At 32.3% G+C, this 22,114-nt stretch overlaps 1 protein-coding gene across 1 annotated transcript in view; it reads right to left on the bottom strand.

Moving 5' to 3' along the window:
- Window positions 1-22,114, bottom strand: part of LOC108689870 (glutamate-gated chloride channel) — a gene marked incomplete at its 5' end in the record, with an annotated part of 315,742 nt that overhangs the window by 50,802 nt on the left and 242,826 nt on the right. The window contains one exon of the mRNA XM_018196823.1: window positions 695-805. Coding sequence (XP_018052312.1) covers window positions 695-805 — 111 coding nt within the window. The remainder of the gene's footprint in view (window positions 1-694; window positions 806-22,114) is intronic.

The following is a 22,114-nucleotide window of genomic DNA, read 5'->3' as shown; positions in this document are numbered from 1 at the left end:
ATGTGGATATATATATATATATATATACCATATTTGTAGACATTTGAACTACGCGCCGAATTGGTTTTCCGGACTTGTAAACGCAATTAAGCTACTCTACTATATCATGAATTAAATTGATAAGTTTATCTTAATAATTTGATGCTCAATCAAGCATTCTATTAAAAAGATGTTAATATACTGAAAAACTGTAAATACATTTATTGTGAAAAATATTACTTCAGTCGGAAGTCGAACTCGGATCTGTATTTTGTACGAGCAAATAACGTTAGCTTCGATAGTCTAAAATTTAAGACGCTCGAGGTAATATTTTTTGCAATAAATTTACAGCATATTAACATCTTTCTGATAGGATGTTTGAGCATCAAATTATTAAAATAAGCTTGTCAATTTAATTTGTGATATTATTACAGTAGTTTAATTGCGTTTACAAATCCGAAAAACTAATTCGGCGTGCAATTCGAATACAAATATGATATATATGCATATACATATATATAGTATATAATATATGTTATTCAGATTAATTCATGAATTCAGATTAATTCATTAAAGATCTAATTTTGACCGTTATGGCCTTTACTTCTATTCCTTATTTACATTTCAAATAAATAATTTTTATATTTCTCAAGAAAGGAATACAATGATTTTACATAATATATTGTTATACTTGTACATATAATAACTTGCTTACCTCGGCGGTGCAACCGTTTGTTGTTGTATGTGTACAAGGATTAGGTCCGCAATTAGTGCAAGCAATAATTTCGTTCGGTCCAGTAGTACCAGTAGTTCCGCCTTCCCTCTTCTTTTTACCCTACGACAGGGTCTCCATAGAAGACACTTACATTTTTAGTTATAAATTCTTTTTATTATATATTATTTATAATATTATATATTGGATTGTCCAGAAAGTTTATGTAATTTTTTAAAACTCAAAATTGTATATATTGTACAATATCTTCGTTAAAAGTGAATGAAATTTAAATTTAAAAAAGAATTTTAAAGCTTGAAATTTCTATTTTTTCAAAAGGTTACTATGTTTTTTGAGTCTCTGTAAGTTTGACAATTTTTACATAGAAAACTACGAATTAAAAAAGATAAAAAATTTTTTTCTTACTTCGGTCTGTCATGTATTAAAAAATATTTGTGCGAAAAATATTTTCGATTATCTATCGTAAAAACTTCAAATTATCCCAACTACAAAATTGTTTTTAAAAATGTTTCTACTTTTTGTTCTTAAATTACTCGCGAATTAAAAAGGAGCATTATGATTTAGATTGTTCATAACTCTGTTAAAAATCATATTATAGTACTACAATTAAAGAAATAGATTCTTAAAGCTGAAAGCTTTTCCTCTATTAAATGATATAATTGCCAATTAAAAAAATACAGTACATATAAATTTAAGTTAAAAATATGACATTACTTTTCTTGTAACCATTGTGCAATGCTTAAAAGGACAATAATGCTACCTTTTTAGCATTGCGGAATGCTTAAAAGAATAGTAATGTTACATTTGTCTCAAATTTATATATATTTTATATTTAAAAAAATTAGCAATTATATTATTTGATAAAGCAAAGTTTCAGCTTTAAGAATCTGTTTCTTTAATTGCGATATGATGATTTTTAATAAAATTATAAACAATCCAAATCACATCCTTTTTATTTAACTCGCGAGTATCTCAAGAAGAAAAAGTCGTAGGAACATTTTTAAAAAACAATTTTGTAGAAAAAAACTTCAAGCTTTTATGATAGGTTGAAAATTTCACAACAAATTTTTTCTATGTATAATTTTGAACTAAAGAAAATCGCACGAACTTTCTAGAACAATCCAATACATTATAAAATATTGGGACACTCCAATATTTTATAATATATTATAAACTTAAACAATAATCTACTCTTTTGATTCATCCTCTTTCTCATTTTTTCTCTTTTTAAATCCTCTCCCTTTTTAAAAAAATGTTCACATATGTATTAAGCTTCGATTTTTCACATTCTCTCTATCATATTGTTTATTAATCCTTTTATTTCTCTCATTTTTACATATAGAATGTCTCAGGATTTAACAAATAATCTGTGATATCATATTCTATACAGTGGAAATAAGAAAAAAAGATGTATGAAATTTGATTAGAAATCCTTTATTGCTAAGTTATAAATAAATTTTAAAATTGAATTTTGATGGCATTTTAATGAAACATTGGCATTTTAATGACAGTTATTATTTCATGCGATGATGGAAATTTATTTAATAGTTGTCCTTTTCGAGCGTAGCCGTTGTTTCAAGGCTGAACAAATATTATATTCACACACAGGTTAAAATATGGAATCGTTTAAAGATCATTTAAAGATGGTAAATCTGATGTGAATGTACATACGAGATAAATACGTTCAATCTTTCCGTACACGAAATGTTCACTTCCATATTTTGTGCAATAGATAATTTGTTGTTTCCTATTTCAATATTTGTTTCAATATTTGTTCATAACTTTATAATAAAAAATATCTAGCCAACCTTCATATAATATTTTTTTTATATCCATTTATAAAATATACTTCGTAGTTTATTAAATTTTGAGACTTTTGTATATAAGAGTAAACAATTGTAAATATGACCTAAACAATTAATAAACGTGAAAAACAATATTATGACACTTTTGATATACATCATAATGTTGCGTTGCGTTATTATAGCACGAACTAATTTATCCATTACACATATCCAAAATCGGAATATAAAACGTCTTGTATTCCGATCTTGGACATATTGTTTAGATTTTTATCAGAAAAAAATATGGTAATGAAGTGATAACCCATGGCGCAATTTCTTATAAACAAACTAATAATAATAACATAAGTATACTAAGCTTTATTAAAAAAAAAGCAATTAAGCTTGCACATAAAAGCATGTGATATTTTTGAAAGAGGATGTACTGGAAATATGAAGTATCATTTTCATATTAATTATAAATGAAAAATTATGCATGAAAAAAGCACGATATTAATACGCTGATTTAAGGAGGCGTCTTATTCTATATCTGGTGATCGTTATTGTTTTAAAACTATATTGAGTACTGCCGGTGAATGTTAATATCATATGACATAATGTGAATTGCGAAAAGACATGAATTAAATATTGAAAATTACTGAGAGTTATCTTATCCTCCTGTGCTATGAAAATCATTCACAAGTGAATCATTGTTTCTTATGTCTTTTTCAGTATGCAGAATGTCCCACAATTCGCGATCGAAATTTTAATAACATATTCCTGGTTTCAAAATAAGACAAAAGTCTAATACCAAAATGTCAATGTAATAGTTTTTAAATTAGTAATGGTCAAAGTTAACTATTCATGGAGAAAAAATATAATGTATTCGAATTCTAATCAATTTTATGGAATTTTCAAGTAAATATAGGGACAGACGTCTTATGTACAGTGACTTATATACAATTTTCTTTAATTTCTAGTAAATGAGCGATTGTCGATAATCTTAATAATGTAAAATTATATTTTACAAAATGTAAAAAGTACTTTACAATATGGCTATACAACGATCGTTTACTAGAAAAATAAAATAAATTTTACATAAATTTTACATAAAGTAATTTTATATAAATTTTACATAAATGGACGCCTGTTCCTACATGGACTTACCAATTCCACACAATTTACTAAAAATATAGCGCATATTACTTAAAATTTTAGTCTGTGTATGCGGTATCGACTGGATATGAACCTAAGATTTTTGGTAGCCTAACAAACTAACACTGTGCTATAATCGCATGCTTATCTGGACATTTTGGCATTCAATTGTTATTTGACCCGTCATATTTCGCGCGAAATAATTCTTCTTCAGTAATTTATTTTATCAAGTACCTTTTGCCTTAATGCTGATAAAATTTATTGTATTTCATTAGGCAATAAAAAATACAAGTGTGCAAAGTATTGAGATTTGTTCGTGTTACAGTTTTGAGAATAGAATATGATTTACTTTACTGTAAAGTAATAATCATGCTTGAATGCAATATTTTTCGAAAATAGAATCTCACACGAAGAAAAGTGTAAAGTAATATACACTAGAATCAGGGCATGGAAGTTACTACAAGTTATTTTGGCAAATATGCCGAATAGGGGAGTCAGCTCCGATGACTTTGACCTTGATATATGTTTTCAAGGTCACGACTCTGAGTAACTTCCACCAGATTTTAGCTATCGCTCATCATTCATTAAAAAGTTATTAACAAAAGAAGTTTGAAAAATAATGTCTCTTTTCTATAAAATATCAATTTTCTGCTTTAAAGCATACTTTACAACTTTTCACACAAAGTGACTTTGGCAGGAAAGTGAAATGAGAGTCATTTCGCATGGAAGTCCTCCTAAGCAGATGGGGGAGATAGGATGAGAGTCGCTTTGCGTGGAAAAAAAGATACTCGAGTAATGATAACTATAATAAATTACTTTTAAAAATCGGTAACTAGTAATAGTAACTTGTTAGTTTTTCTACTCAGTAACAAGTATTGTAATTTGTTATTTTTAAAAAATAACTTTCCATTCCCTACTAGAATTCTAATAAATGTTATGGAATTGGCAGCTCTATTATGTAACGATACAGTACTGTAAGGTACTTTTTAAATTTTGTAAAGTAAAATAAATAATCTTAATAACTCACTTAATATCTCAATAGAATTTACTTTATCGTCGCGTGTTTCTTTTACCTTAGCGCTACATAATCTGAAGATACAGTAGTGTCTTGGTGCTAAGTCTGGATTTACAATAGATTTTTAAGTTTTAAACCATAAGCAATGGACGAATCACAATCGATTATTTTCCTCACATTCGACATACACTGTAATTGGTCAATTTCTTAGTCTTAAACTTAAGACTTAAAAAACCTATTCTAGATCCGAACTAAGGCAAGGACAACGACATGATATAAATACAAGGATATGCTCATCCAGTAGTAAAGGAATTTGGAATAGGGGATGTCACCAAACGTACGTCATCATCGACTGTTTCCGATTCGAGCAGGTTCGGCTTCGTAAAATATGGTCTTAAGGAACAATAATAGACTATATAAGGCGCTATTAAGACCTGTAAGTCCGGATGTACAATAGTTTTAAGCCTTAAGCCGTAAGAATTTGATCAATTACAGTTGAATACGAGGAGAATCATTGACTATGATTCGTCCATTTCTTATGGCTTAAGGCTCAAAAACTTATTGTAGATTCAGACTAATAAAAGTCCTAAAACACTTAGCTGAGATAAGTGTTGACTCCAATTTGCCCTATCAGCTCTAACAGCACCTAGTAGAGCTCAAATGCCTACTTGGGATTCTAATATAGGCTATAATAGGCTATATGGACTATAGATCTTATGAACTCTATATCGTTGACTTTGGTTTTTTTTCTTATTATTCATTCATTTGACATAAAATAAATTTCTTTGCAGAGCGTTTAAACGACCTATTTTATTATTTTTGGAAGGTTTTCCAAGTTTTCTTGGACAAATAATTTTTTCATGAAGGTACAGACTTTCAAAATGACAACTGTGTTGGTTTTAAAAGTATTCATTTAAGGTCAATTTTAGTTATTTTTTACATATCTTCCTTTTATAATTAAATTACAATGTCAATAATGTAATAAAATTGTAATAAATATAATGTATACATTTATTTATATGTATTACAATTACAATAATTTAATATAATAATAAAATAACTTTTGTGTTTATTTTATACTTAACACAATATTATTTTTATACAACACATTTACACATTTTCCCGTTATAAAACTTTAACATATATTTACTTACTTATGTATCCCACATTTCACAATTAGGACTTCATTATATTACAAAAAATTCACAATAAAATGTCTATCTTTTTTGCAATGATGCTTATAATAATGGCAAGATAAATAATTTTCTATAATGTATATTGTAAGGAAATTAACTACAATAGCTTTGAATTCATCGCATAATGATGCTATAGCTTGATGATTGGCCGCTTGACCGTCACATGATTTATCTATGCGAATAAGCACATCCTTGTATTCATATATCATGGGCAACAATATCATGGCGCGAAACCGACTGTGCTTTTTTTAGACACGAACTAACGAGTTGCGGTCTCACCGAGACCAAGATTATCGGATCTCAATAGCTTATTAAGTTCTATATACGCTCAATAGTTTCCACTCGGATTATGTAATAAAAGTGCTTTTATTTTTTCTTTACGTGCTCTACGAGCGAAGATATGCAAATCTTTGAATTATTATTTTTAAGATATATCGTTATTGTTATCATCAACTAGAAGAAAATATACATATAAATATAGTTGTATAGCTCCTGGCGCTAGCGATGCATAATCGGATGCATTTGGAAATACAACTATATCGAATGCAGCCATTCTCTGCATCATTTTGCACTTTCTACATTTCAGAGATCAAAAGTATGTTCGAAGAGTGCGCTGTCAACGCTACCGTGTCACTAACTAAACTAAACTAAACTAAATTAAACTTTATCTTTTAGTAGAACGTAGAACAAGATCTTCATCCTGTTCCATAATAGGATGGCAAGCCGTAAAGAACATAAGCCGTAAGAAATTAACAAATCGTTATTAACAATCGTTGATTATGTTTGTATTCAACTGTAATTGGCCAATTTCATATGACTTGCGACCCTAGAAATAGGCATAAGGGAGTGTTTATGTACGTATCCGTATGCCGTAATTTGTAATTACAGTCAGGTATTCCCTTCTTACAGTACAATGAGAGGGAAATACGTGACTGTGATTGATCAATTTTTATAGATTGGCACATGGCATACACTTACTAGCATAAACGCTCTCGAAGTTTCCATCGAGGATTCGAATCGGGTCAGAATCGAATTAGAATTAGATTGGCTTATCTATTTCCATTGAATCTGAGTTACACTAGAGTTACAAAGTTATGGATTGATACAGAGAATTGAACGCTTCAAATGATCAACTTCTTTTTTTCTTGATTTTTGTTATAATGTAAAGTATTCGTATGTACACAACACGTTTGCTCACGTTTGATGTACATACGCAACGCAATTTGATTCTGTTGACAATATTATTACAACAACTAATCTCGATTCTTTTGCCAAATCTCATTTGAATTTTACCTTAAAAGTTTATTAGATAGGGTTCGTAGTGTCTTCACCGTAAAAGAATTCAACTCAATCCGACTCTGATTCGACTTTGGCCTGATTTGAACTCTCGATGAAAACTTACATTAGTCAAGGATAGAATGAGCAACAGCGCTGTACTCGAACGCACCCTCGATGAGTATATTACGAAATGAAAGTAAGATTGGGGAGTTTTTGCAATACCGTGTATCCAGATACGATGAACGCTAAAATATATTATTTAGTGCAAAGTCGAATTGCGCATGCGCACACGGTACAGGATTGCAAAAACTTCCTAATCTTGAGTTTATGTCGTGTCGTAAGTGAAAATTACGATTAAGTTTTAAGAAATGAAGCAAGCAGTGAGTTAGGGCCGTGGCACACAAAAAATTTAAGACAGTAAGACATAAGCAATAAGGAAATCAACACATTAGATTGGCTACTTCTTCTTCTTACGTTATGAATTCTACTGTGATTGGTCAATTGTTTACTGCTTAAGTTTTTTGTGTATGGCCCTATATAATAACGAGTTTTTTTTAAGTTTGATCACGTGGTCGCGGAGGAGTTGAACAAGTACACATGTGTTTTAGTATATACATGTACGCACACGCACGCACCCTCGCACGTCCGTATGCTCGCACGCATACAGCAGATTCACTCTCACTAATGATCTAACTTTGGCAAAACCATGTATACTGGTCTTTTATATAATTAATTAGCAATTCTGCGATGATGTAAGCTACCAACCGCGTTCGCAATGTACAACAGCTCGTAGTAATTAGTTTATAAAAATAAATACTACAATAAAATGAATTAGAAATACAAGATTATTCAAGAATACTAGCTTACTCTTATAATATGTTAAAATAATAGTTACCAATGCAGATGCAACTGATAATATACAATTCTTGTTAAAAGGCTAGATTTCTCTTATAATAATAATTAAATTAATCGCAAACACAGATACGTTTATATTTTAAAAAATAAAAATATTTTATACTACATAATAATACTAAGAAAGTTTGGATTAATACTAGAATATTTTTAACATGACGTGCCTCAATCTCCATTTATTTTAGAATCATAAGACCTCGTACCGACTCTCACACCTCGTCAGAGATCGCATACAGTCTGATCTCGAGTTATAAAGATTAAGTTCCTTGACTCAAAATTCGGATCGACGTTCGCGTTGCTCGTTGGAAACAGGTGTTATAGCGTCCCTTCAGGACGTTGACCTATTCCAGAGCTATAAAAGATGCGTTCGACTCGCTCCATCCGCTTCCCATGCGAAAAAGCATCTGCTCTAACGTCCTTCCATATTCCATCCTTCTTTTTCTTTTTTTCTCTAAACTTATCTACACATATGATCGGAGTTTGGACGTAACATTAATATATAATTTATAATTGAGAAAAATCACTGAGGAATTAGATATCAAATTGTATTATGATTAAAAAGAAAAGAGTGAAAGTTTATATACATATACAGTATCTATAGCTTCGTTTTGACATATATTGTCTTACTTTGCGTAGGGTCTAATCTTTTTGGTATCTATTGTTTTTAGGAAAAATATTGTGGACTTATACATTTAGTAAGACAAAGATTTAATATATAAAATGCGTACGCATTATATTATTACATATTTTTGAATTATGTCGAAAATTATTTGAATTATGTCAAAAATAAATTATGAAGTAAAGTAACGTTGAATCGCATAACATTGAATTTAAAGTAATCATTGTTCAAAAATGTATCGATTCATTAGACAGAGGATTGCATTCGAATTTATATCATATCAATAACATTTATGAAAATGTTTCAGAAGTTGAAGATTGCAAAAAGTATCATTCTTTCGCAATTCATGTAAAGATGACTTTCTTTCTTAAATTTTTTAATATAATTAATATTTTTACAATATAATTTCATTAATTTATATTTTCACGAATAAACTGTCGAAAGTTTTGTATAATACAATATAATTTTTATTTTGTAGATAAATTTTATAACAAAAAAGTCAAGATATTGTATAATCAATCTTGTATAACTTGTTAACAGACATGGAGATTGAAGAACATAATCATGAAATTGGATTTACCGATCAAGCATTACTCCTTCAATTAGTGATAACGATAAGTAAAATTACCAGAGTATGGCTTGAACGATGGAACTTTTGTTATGTACATTTTTTCTTATTTTATTTTAAAATAGTTTGATAGAAAAGTATTGAAAATCGCAAATGTATTTTGTCGAAATTCGAATTTGATTGTTTAGTTTGAAATTAACATTTATAAATTATTAGCATATTATTAGGTCAAAATTAGCTATTTTACTTGATATCTTAGACAATGAATAAAATAGATCAATTTTAATTAAAGCGATGCAAGCGATGCAGCGATCTTTTTATGTATGCTTTTTTTTATATATTTAACCATATGTAACGTTAATTTTGAGCTAATTGATGAAAAAATATTGAAAATTGCAAATTTCAGATTTCGATGAAATTGTTTTATTTTATATGTGATTTTCAACATGTTGCCATCAGATTAATTTGAAATTAATATTTGCAAATGATTCAGCACATAAAAATATACAAAAAATATGCATAAGAAAGGCTCCACCGCTTTCACCAAATACTTTTTATTTATTCATCGTACTTTGTTGTAAGATATACTTTCTAAACAATGCAATGCAAATAATTGTGCCTCACAGAATGCTTAAAATTCAGTTAACTGAGGTAAAATTATAAAAAAGAGGAGCAACCGCTGATAACTTTGACTTTGACATATGTAATGACATATGTATGTCAAGAAAAATCTCCAACAGATTTTAATCGATGTTCGTCCCTCATTAAAAAATTATTACAAAATAAGTTTTATAACAAAATAAGTTTAAGAAATAACGTTTTATTTTGTTGTACATATTAAGATCTATTTACATTGTCTCCTCTGTTTACGTTCGACTTTCTATGAGATCCACTCCATCTCCTCCCTGTTTAGGAGCGTAACGATTTTTTACGCAGGTGAATCTTGGAAAATCGCCTCTAGACGGGGGAAGAGGAGAGGAGGAATACTGCTTTATACGGAAAGTCATATGTTTCTAAGCAGGAGAAGTGTGGCATAGATATTTATATCTAACACTAGATTGCTGATGTGGCTCTAATACATGATTCCAAAGGTACGTATTAAACTCATGATGCATATTCGCGATGTAGGAACATTACTAGTCAACGCATACGCATGTAAGTCCATATATATGTTACACCATATACTATGATATTGATTGCAACTTACCTGCGAAATATTATTTCCGGATTTTTTTCACTTAAACTATGACAACTTTTGCACGCGGCAAGATATCGACTTTTAACATAAAAAGCATGAATATCACGCATATATCAAACATATGGCTCTATCGCGATCATTATACATTATAATCACGTGATCGTTTTATTCCTACGTCAAGCTATGTAATACATAGGTTTTGAAATCAATTTTTATGCATGATATATAGGGGAGTTAATGATTTAGTTAGATATAAATATTTATGAAGTGTGGTGGATCTTGCTTCGCGTGGGAAGTCGTACATCTCTAGGCAGGAGGAAAGTGGAGTAGATCTTGTTTCATGTAAAAAGCCGTTATGCACGGAAAAGCGATAGTTCTGCATATTGTATGTGACAAAAACAAGAGATTACTTTTTAAAAACCAATTCGGCGCACTATTCAAACGACATATAAATTCACATGGAAATTATTAAAGTATTGAAGATCCAATTTCGACTGTTACAAGTTGTAATTCTTACTTGTTGCATTATTAAAAAAGTTTTTTGTTAATAACTTTTTAATATATAATGACAATTTAAACCTGTTAGAGAGTTCAGAATCATGACCTTGACAATATATATATATATATATTTTATATATCAAGGTCAAGATAATTGGAGGAGCATTCCCTAAAGCAGTGCTGCGATTTTCAACTTGGTTACTGCCCCTTACTTCGATCCACGCGTAAATACCAATGATTCGCTTGATGAAATAAAGGATAGGAATCAAATTGAAAATAGGACGAATGTGCAAGTAAATCCCAACACTGTTTTAAAGTAAACATTTACCTAATTTTCAAAATTAAGTACTTTTATACCATCCCTACCAAACGTATAATTAAATTCAAGCTTATAATTTGTAATAACAGAGTCTTTTGAAATATAATATATTTAGTTTTTTTTTATATTTAGAGATTCTTGTTCTTAATTGTCTCTTCGTTTGGCTCATATACGCGTCACAATCATTACGTAAAATTTTATAGATTATATATAAATTTTATAGATTATATATATATATATTATATACATTATAGATTACATTCTATCAAATCCTTATTTTTATATCTCTTTATAAAAATATTAAATTTATTTAATATTCTGTATTCAATCTAAAATTTGTTTTCATTGATAGTTAAAGACATGATTTCTGAAGCATTTTTAAGGTACGGAAAAGCTTTAACTTTCCTTTGTTATTTTTATTTTTATCATTACATTAGAATTTGTAGAAAATAATAAGTTTTGTAGAGAATAGCTTTTTTAATTTATCCCACATCTTATTAAAAGTCAACTCAATATCCATTAATAATGTTTTAATCATGAACTAAATTTTTTTGTAGTGTAATGACAAGAAAACAGTCCTATTCACTAAACTACATGTTGTGTCAACTTTGTGACAAAATGGATGTGATTGAAGATGAATACATATATAAATCTTTCAAAATAAAATTCTTTATAGAACTATACGATTCAAAATAATCTTATTATTTTCTATATTTAAAATTACGTCCTAAAAGTTGATACAATATTCTTTTTCTATTTCAATTATGAATTTAACGTAAAAATTTATGTTTTTCAAGCACATTCATAAGTAGTATGTGGGCAGTCATGTGAGCATTAAAACAAATTCTTTCCACTTCACTCTTGGCGCTAGAGGCGTGGCCTAGTCGAGGCGAATCTGGGAAAATGGCACACTCTAATTGATTGGATATGGGGAAGAGATAATTAAATGAGATAATTAAATAGCGCGTTTTGATTGGCTCATTCTATAGCTGCCAGCGCGTTGATTGGTTTTGCTCCCTGCGTGAAGTTGCTTTGAAAGAGATAGAGTAATAATGTGGAGGGAGTGAATTTGACAAAATGGTGGATGGGTAAATCGAGGGAAAGGATCAAGACATTTTTCGCTGTAGGGAGAAACTTACGAACAATGAACAGGAATACCTAGTACATTTATGACCTGTCTGTCTTTTTTTTTTGCGTTTCTAAAGTTTCGAGTTAAGATACAATTTCACGTGCTACTAAAGTAATTAGAGCGATATTAAATCTGTCGCTGCTATTCTAATGACTGAAATATAATTTAAATGGTTTTAACTACAATTAAGTATCAAACACTTAAATGCTATCGACAATGCTACCGCATTGTGTCGATTGTATGGACCAGCGTTAACCGCGATTTATATGCAGGATGTTCTGTATTTATTGACGTCCTTGTGTAGGTAGAGTGGTAGAGTTAAATTGAATAGAAAAATCCTCTACCATTTTGTTTTTTTTTTCGCATTAGTTAACGAGTTATAAATTACGAAAATAGTCAAATTCGCCTGGCCTACCATTAAATGTAAACGCGCGGCGAGATAAAATTGCCTAGAGAGACGTTTTTCATCGCTAAACACTTGTTTACAAGACGTTGATATAAGGAGATGACGCGACGTGCGAGTCAAAGCGCGCGATTCGAGGCTAGAATAGAGAATGTCTGCATCTGACACAGCTAGTGCATCGTGTACTTCTTAAATCTAAACCTTACTTTACAGTTCAATTAAATAAATAAAAAATCTCATAAATTTTGAGGAAAGAAGCAAAATAAAAAGAAAGAATTCAGGCGATGATATCGATGGATTACGGAGGAATAGCGGTGATGTTCATGGTAGGCAACGATGCAGAGAATTGAAAAACATGGTGGGCACGCTTTGAGAATTAATCTAATATCGTCAAAAGTTAACAAGAAAAGCAAAGTGATTTAATGTGCTTAACTTCTTCATTATATCGGTGAGAAGAGTTTCAAAATATATTCAACATTTACATTTGCGGAAAATAGAAAGGATGAGATTGAAATATTAATCAAAAAGTTCGGAAACCATTTCCCACCATTAGAAAATCTTGCTCATGAATGCTACAAATTCTTCTCGGCAGCAGCCGGAAGAATTCTTGGAACAGTTCATGGTCGAGTTAAAACAACAAGCTAATAAAATACAAATTCGGCGAATTGAACGATAACCTCGTCAAATCAACGATAATATGTAAAGTCAGCAACACATCTATACGAGAAAACCTGCTCCAGAAAAGTGACCAATTAATTCTGGAAAAAGCCATTAAATTATGCCATCTTATAGAGATATCCAAGGAAAGAAGTTAAGTATACAGAAGAACGATGGCATGCAACAAGAGCGACAGAAGAGTGGACGAAGTCAGCAAGCGAGAAACATCAAGGAAACGATACAGCAATTCAAGTATTAAACAAATCAGAACTCGAGCATTTCTCAACGTCATCTACTTTACTAGTGCTTGTGTTTTTTGTTCACATTCGAGCTTTTCTTTTTAAAACATTGATTTTCGGAATAATTTCTTTTTGTTGTACAAATTTGAACGTACGCCGGACATTTATTAATAGGGTTTTACAGCATGAAAATGCTCGATCTCATGTTGCGAAAATAATCAAGACATACTTGGAAACGTTGAAATGGGAAGTCCTACCCCACCCGCCGTATTCTCCGTTGCTCTCTCTGACTATCACTTGTTTCGATCAATGGCACACGGCCTGGCTGACCAGCACTTCCGGTCTTATGAAGAAGTAAAAAATTGGATCGATTCGTGGATAGCCTCAAAAGATGACCAGTTTTTTCGACGCAGGATTTGTACGCTACCCGAAAGATGGGAGAAAGTAGTGGCCAGCGATGGACAATACTTTGAATCACAAATGTTTAACCAGTTTTTTACAATAAAGCCTCGAATTTCGAAAAAAACGGCGGAAGCAAAGTTGTACACCTAATACTCCTTCATTAATATGCATAATGGCATGATATGCCAATGAAGATTTGCTATATATCTATCAGCGTTACTCTCCCATGGTTAAACTCAGAGTTGAGAAATAACGCGGTACTTGTAATGCCGTTATCATTTTCGTTATTTTTTTCAGAAACGATCGTACTTTTCTCTGTCCGTAATGGTAACGGTAACGTCGTTACATTTTTATAGTAACGGTAACGAATTTAGCCGTTACTTTAATTCTTCCTTATTATTTTATAATTTATTTTTAAGTTCTTAAAATATTTTGTATTTAATATCTACAATACTGTGTTCTAATAGACACTGCCAATATTGAAAATATATAATTCACATTACATATATATTCACATTATTTATTATAATTCACATTTTATATATATATATATACACTGTAAATTTTTATTATGAGTAATAAATATTGAAATACATATAATAATAACCCAGGTGGAAATAAATCGACGAAAATCGCTGAAATCTCTATCAGTTGATTCATTTCATTATGAATTATATTTAAATGAGTCTATTGAAGATTTTACCGATTTATTTTCAGCAGGGAAATTTAAACATAATATTTAATCTATATCTAATTTCTTATAAAAATGAATATATTGAAATAATGATATTAAGAAAATAAGCATTAGTAAAACTGTAGGTAAGTGAATAATTTAATATAAAGAAAAGCTTGCTCTATATACAAATTAGTTAGTAGGGAGTTTCTCGTTCGAATACTTCTTTCACATTTAATATTAAATTAATTATTAGCTAATGTAATTTTAAAATCTAATAATTTACTTTAGCATTATAACAAAAAGTAATGAAAAAGTAACGAATCGTTATTTTTCAAATAATGATTATTTTTTGAGATAACACGCACAATCCTAACACGCACCACTTACATTCAAATGACACGATTATGTATATCTTTACTTCACTTTCATCAGTATCCCTGCCTATGTATAATGCATAGTACTGGAACACTCTCGCGCGAATTTTTCAAAGAACTGTAGTTTTCTTCGTCATTGTTTCTGATAATCTAACGACAAATATTTGTTTGCAATCAATTTTTTATTAAGATTGCAAGCGATGATGATGAATATTGCAAGTAAATCACGAAGCATCATTTTTTGCTTATGCACTTGAAAAACACTGTAGGTAAGTTGACGTGATGAGAGATAAAACCGAAATTAGAGTTAAATTTCTGTATTACGTGCTATTTATTCTCTTGAAAATATATTTGAAAGTTTCAAAGAAAGGAAAGAAATGGAAAAATTGTCTAATGTCTAATAGTTAACAGCTTTTAACATTTTTTTACTTCTGTCTCCTTATCATACCCGAGAATTTTTTCAAAAGCGTTTTCTAAATTCCTTCCTAGATTTACTTCAAAGGTTTTTCATAAAATTCCTTTGTGATTATTTAAACTCGTCGTTTAGATTTCCCAAAATTCACCAAATGCGTAGAATGATTAAAAAAAAAAAGAAGGGACGAAATAGTGAAATAGTAAAATAGTGAACATATTTTTGCAATCTCTGTTGCTCTTCAATAAATAAATACCACTGTTTGCAATTTATATATATTCACTCCTGTACTACAACAATTATATCAATAAAAATTGGTTGTCTCCTCTCCAATTTGATGTATTAGGAGTAGTAATATTATAGAATTCTGGATCAAAGACGCGGAGGAGCGCGGGCGCGGGGAATACTCGTAAGCGCGGGTATGACTCACTGGGCGCAGTCCAGCCGAAGACATTAGTGTTTATGTATTGACTGTTTATATAAACATCAAATATTAATGATACGTGCTGCCGCCGCCGCGGACTCTACGCCTTCCCCAAAAATGCGTCGCGAACAAAATATTTTAAACAAAATATATAATAAAAATTCTTACCTTCTCCACGTCCTCTCCCTTTTATTTCCTCTTCCTTCTTTCTTCCTCTTTATTTTAATAATCATCCTCTCCTTCTTCTTGCTGCCCGATCATCAGAGTACTAAGGAGATATCTAAGTTAAATTCATTTATTGTATGAAATTGCAATATCGCCTCAACAAATATTCCAAAGGAGGAAGAGGAGGAGGATCCTTCAGATTCCTCCGGCGGAGACGCTCTTCTCTTTCTCTTCTTCCTCTTCCTCCTCTTCCTCTTTCTCTTCTTCCTCTTTCTCTTCCTCTTGCTCCTCTTCCTTTTTAGACTCCTCTTCCTCTTCAGCCTCAGCCACGAGAAAGTTCAGGAGCTCAAATTTATTCGATAGATGGAGGAGGCCAATCCGTATATTCTTAAAGACTGTTGTTAAATTTTATAGGCAGTCATCATTTATAGGCAGGTGTATAATTCTTCTTTCTCTTCGTTTTTCTCTTCTTCCTCTTCAATCTCTTCTTCTTCTATATTCTCTTTTTCTTTCTTAAACTCTTTTTCTTTTTTATCCTCTTTCTCTTCCTCTTCTTCCTCCATTATCTCATCATCCTCCATAATCTCGCCAATCTCGAGAAGATGATGGAATAACTCAATTTCATCGACATGTAGTTGAGTGATATCAATTGTAATAGTCCTATCATTCAATCGAATGATCTGAGGAGGAGGAAGCAGTCGCCCAAGCACAACTTTATCTTTTTGTTGTTTATCACACATTGTCTACAGATAATAAAACTGCATTGTAAAAATCACTTTTACTTAATCACGTACACATGCAAAAATATTTCACCATTATGGATAAATGGTGGAATACTTTTTTATAAAACGTTTTTATTCGGAATACAAATTAGTTCGGTCCGTTTTTTTGTGTTCAAAAATGCATTTATTTCAAAAAAATGAATGAACAGATCAATTAAAGTATTGTCCATCGTTGCCTACTATTTTTTCCCATCTCTCAGGCAAATTTCGAATTCCATCTCGAAAAACTCGTCTTTGGAGGCGATCCAATTTTGGAGCCAATTTTCGATTTCTGCGAAAGAAGTGAACCGATGACTTGCTGCATTCTTCGGAATAACCAATAATCAGAAGGAGCAATATTCGGAGAATACGGCGGGTGCGGTAAAACATTCCATTTCCAAATATTTTTTTACGACTTTAGCGACATGAGGCCGAGCGTTGTGAAGAAGAATATCTTTATCATGTCTTTGCTCGTTTTCCGATCATTTTTCTCGCAATACATGGCTCAAATGAATCAATTGTAGCCGATATCGATCGCCCGTAATGAAATCGCCAGGTTTCAGCAGCTCATAGTAAACAAGATTCTTTTAGTCCCACCAGATACAGAGCATGATCTTCGAATCATGAATGTTCGGCCGTGATGTTGATGTTGAGGTCGATGGCAACGATTGACCGGTTTAGCGTAGTATTTTTTCTTCTTGAGGTTGTCGTAGAATATTCACTTCTCATCTCCAGTCACAATTCGATGCAAAAAACCTTTTCTCTGTTGTCTTTGAATCAGCTGTTTGCAAGTGAAAAATCGCCTTTCAACGTCTCTCGGTTTCATAAGGCACCCACTTTCCTTGTTTTTGAATCATTCCCATGACTCTCGTATAGAAACGACTTGTTGAGTTACCCCCAATGATTCTGCAAGCTCCTCTTGTGTTTGACTCTGATCTTTTTCGAGTAATGCCTCTAATTTTTTGTTTTCGAATTTTTTTGGCTGTCCAAAGCGAAGCTCTTCAACGCTGAAATCTCCATCCTTGAAATGTCGAAATCATTCCCTACATGATTTATCAGTTGGAACAGTGTCACCATAAACTTCGACAAGCATTCGATGGGCTTCAGCCGCACTTTTCTTCCAATTAAAGCAGAAAATCAAAATCTCCCGCAAATGCTGCTTGGTAACAACAAAATTCGAACACAATAAAAATCAAGATTTTTGTATGAAACTCAAAGTATATATTGAATATTATTAGCAGATGTTTAACCTCTCTGAAACCGCCAAAATCAGCTGTTATTATGAACATATTGAACAGCTGGAGCCATCTTTAGAGAAACGGATCGAACTAATTTGTACTCTCAATATAAAAAATCACTCGCGTAAGAAAAAACAAACCTCGTACAGACGAGGGTTGACCATAACTGACGCTGAGAATCATCCTTCGCTGCGACGAAGCTATTCGGGATATTAATTACGGGTTGGCCGTGTATATTAAACACTTTAGATTATAAGTATTGATTGACTCTAGGTGTATTAAGAGAAGCGGGTATTTATGTAAACTGCGTTGAAGCATAGGATATGATAGATGGATGGGAAGCAAAGACAATAAGTAATACATATGTATATAGTGATATGAACGAAAAAAATTTTTATTCACGTTATTGTTTTTCATACGTATTAAAAACTAAAATTAATAACTTGCAATCGACGAGCTGATGCTTATTGAATATATCGTTATCACATACAGCGTTCTCGTTCTAGCTGCTAAATAAAGCACTGTCAATGAGAGGTAGAAGTATGAAATCATATTACAATTCTTTCTTTCAATACCAGAAATGCCGATAATGATAGTTTTCTAGGCGAAAATCGATGACACGCCATCGATGCTCCGACTGCTAAACAAAGTATTGCCAATAAGGGTATGAAACGGAATCCCTCGCGAATTGGAAGGGAAGAACACGAGATCGGTGATATGTAGCGATTCGGTAAGAGAAATACCGATATTTTTTTCTAGATGAAGATCAGTGACATGCCATCGATGTTCTGCATGCTTCGTGGTCGCCACTCTGTATCGCTTCGCAGCAAGAAATGTGAATCATAATTCGTATCCATTATACTACAGTCTTAAATCTCGAGTTTCCAATGATTTTAAAGGACATTCTAAAATTCGAACGTTTGAACATGGTATCGATCAACGTGTACGACATCGAGAATAAACAGGTCCTTCCTCTACGCCTCACCGTGACAAGAAGGAGAAGTACGTCAACATGCTGTAAAATCTATGCAACGATGGTCGCCCACTTTGTGTGGATCAAGAATCTGTCCCGTCTCGTGAGATCGCAAATTGCTAGGGACAAGAAGAAAAAAATTTGTCTGCGATCGGTAAGTATAATAAAAAATTATAATTTTCTTGAAATAATGATAATAGTAATAATTTCTGTTTTCAGATGTCTTTATTACTTCAATATGAATGAAAAATTACAGTCACACGTTGTGGATTGTGGCAAAATGAACGACTGCGCTATCCGACTGCCGAGCGAGGACAACAAGTGGTTCGAGTTTGGAAACCACTGCAATAAGGAACAAATGCCATTCATCGTCTGCGTCTAGAGTGCGTTCTATGTAAAATGGAATCCAACAAGGAAGACACAACCAACAAGAAAGATGATAGCATGATTCGCGTGACAACTCCAAGACTTGGCCGCGTAAAAAATATCGTATTTGCTAACATGCCCATGATAGCATTACCGAAAGAACAATGGGAAGCATACCACAGTTCGACGCGTTGTCACATTTGCGAGAAACCGCACCAGATGACACGTAGATACACGATCTTTGTCATCTCACCGGTATATACCGCGGTTCAGCGCATGCAAACTACAATCTAAATTATAAAAATTTGCTACATATTCCGATTGTACTTCACAATTTATCGGGCTACGACGCACATTTTAATTAAAGAAATTACCGTAGATGGACATGTAGATCTCCTTCCTATAGGAAGGAAAAATACATTTCATTCATTAAATATCTCGTAAAAATAAAAATAACTTTCAGAAAAAGTGTATAAAATTAAGGTTCATCGATTCTTTCAAATTTCTAAGTATCCTCGATAAATTGGCATCGTATCCCGATAAAAAAAAATTAAAAATTACACAGTCAAAATTTTGCAAGATTTCGATCTTTTCACACGTAAAGGCGTCTTTCCGTACGAGTACATTGACTGCGTCGAAAAGTTAGAGGACATGCGCTTATCATTGCGTGAATCATTTCTTAGTTCGTTGATAGGTGACTACAGCGCCGTATTCGAAAACGATTTCGCTCATGTCATGAACGTCTGACAGCGCTTCTCTATTTGAACGCTCGGAGAGTACAGTGATGTACTTGAAAATTGATGTTTTGTTTTTTTTTATTTATTTATTAGTTGACATTTTTGAAAATTTTCGCGAAAGTTGTAGTCGTGAATACAATCTCGATCCCGCGCATTACTACATTTTGCCTGGTTTCATATGGGACGTCAATGCTGAAATATATGTGCATAAGATTTGAGTTGCTCACCGACATCGATATAGTTCTATTCATCAAGCGTGGGATACGCGAGGGTCTCAGTCAATGTTGACAGATATGCACAGGCTAATAACAAGTATATGCGTTCGTACTCGTTCGGACTCGTTGAAACTATTATCGTATCTTATGTACATATTATGACGTGAATAATCTGTACGGATGGGCGATGTATCAACCACTGCCATACGCCAAAATTTCGATGGATCGAAGACGTTGTGAATTTTGACGCGAGCGCGATCGCTCCGGATTCGCCCACCGGTTATATTCTCGAGGTTGATCTCGAGTATCTGCACGATCGGCATACTGACTTACCTTCCTGCCCAACGCGCGATAAATTGCCCGGCAAGCGCGAGGATAAACTTCTAGCTGTACGATAAACATTGTTCCACTGTCGTAACCTGCAGCAATGTTACGGCCTTCGCGTTACAAAGATCCATCGTGTTACAATTCGCTCAATTCATCTGGCTCTGTGATTATATTGAACTCAATACACAGTTTAGTACACGCGGGAAAAACAATTTCGAGAAAAATTTATATAAAAAAATTTATATAATTAATGAACAACGCGATATTTAGCAAACTAAATAATAAATGGAAAATATTCGAAATCATGAACAATACATATACAATTAATCATATACAATTAATAACAACATGGGACGGTACGACGCGGAAGCAATGATCGCGAAATCGAATTTCCAGTCGTAGCATCTTTGCAAAAAATTTGATCACCCTTGAACTACGCAAACTCGAGATGAAGTTCAATAAGCCGATTTACGTGGGTATGTATATACTCGACATATCGAAAGTTTGCTTGTACGAATTTTATCACGGTACATGTCACCGATGTATTGCGACAAATGCAAGATCATGTACACCGATGCGGAAAATCTTATATACCGTGTAGGGTGCGAAAATGTATACGAGACGATGAAACGCGATATCGCTAGATTCGAGCGATATTCGCGATATCGCTAGATTATCCGATGGATAACGTGTACGATATGCCTCTCGTGAAGAAAGTACCTGGCTTGAAGGATGAGAACAATGGTATAATAATGACCGAATTCGTGGGAACTCAGAGCAAAGATGTACGCGGTGAGGGTGAGTAGCAAGAAAGATACTAAAAAGGCGAAAGGTGAAAGGCGTAGAGTAACGTCATAGCATGAAGGATAACATTCAACGATTACACGCATGTTTGAACGAAGAGATTGAAGTGACTCGTCGTCAATCATATATATGATCTAAATTATATGAGGTATATACGAGGTATAACCGAATCGAAAATCACTCTGAGTCCGTACGACGGCAAACGATACCAAACTCGACGTTAACCAAACGAACACGTTATCGTGGGAGGCGGATATCCTTGTAATATATGCATTAACATTTATATCACTATTATGTTTTTACATTTCTTATATCATGTGTACAATTTTGCTTCCGCCGTTTTCCTATAGATGGCTTTAGCGGTAAGTGGTGGTCGAAATAAATAGATCATAGACGTCATATAATAAACTTGGACATCTGTCAACATAACCCCATAGAAACATTAGTCGATTTGTGTCTGCATCATAAAGTTATTCTCGATTGAAAATGTCAGTTTACGAGTCAAATTCTCGTCATTTGCGGGAGGTTTTAATTTTTTGCTTCAATATGAAGAAATCTGCG

Source organism: Atta colombica, unplaced genomic scaffold, assembly GCF_001594045.1.
Source record: "Atta colombica isolate Treedump-2 unplaced genomic scaffold, Acol1.0 scaffold28, whole genome shotgun sequence".
NCBI classification, from domain to species: Eukaryota; Metazoa; Arthropoda; class Insecta; order Hymenoptera; family Formicidae; genus Atta; species Atta colombica.
The sequence above is the reverse complement of the archived record's forward strand: the minus strand, read 5'-3'. Positions and strand labels throughout refer to the sequence as shown.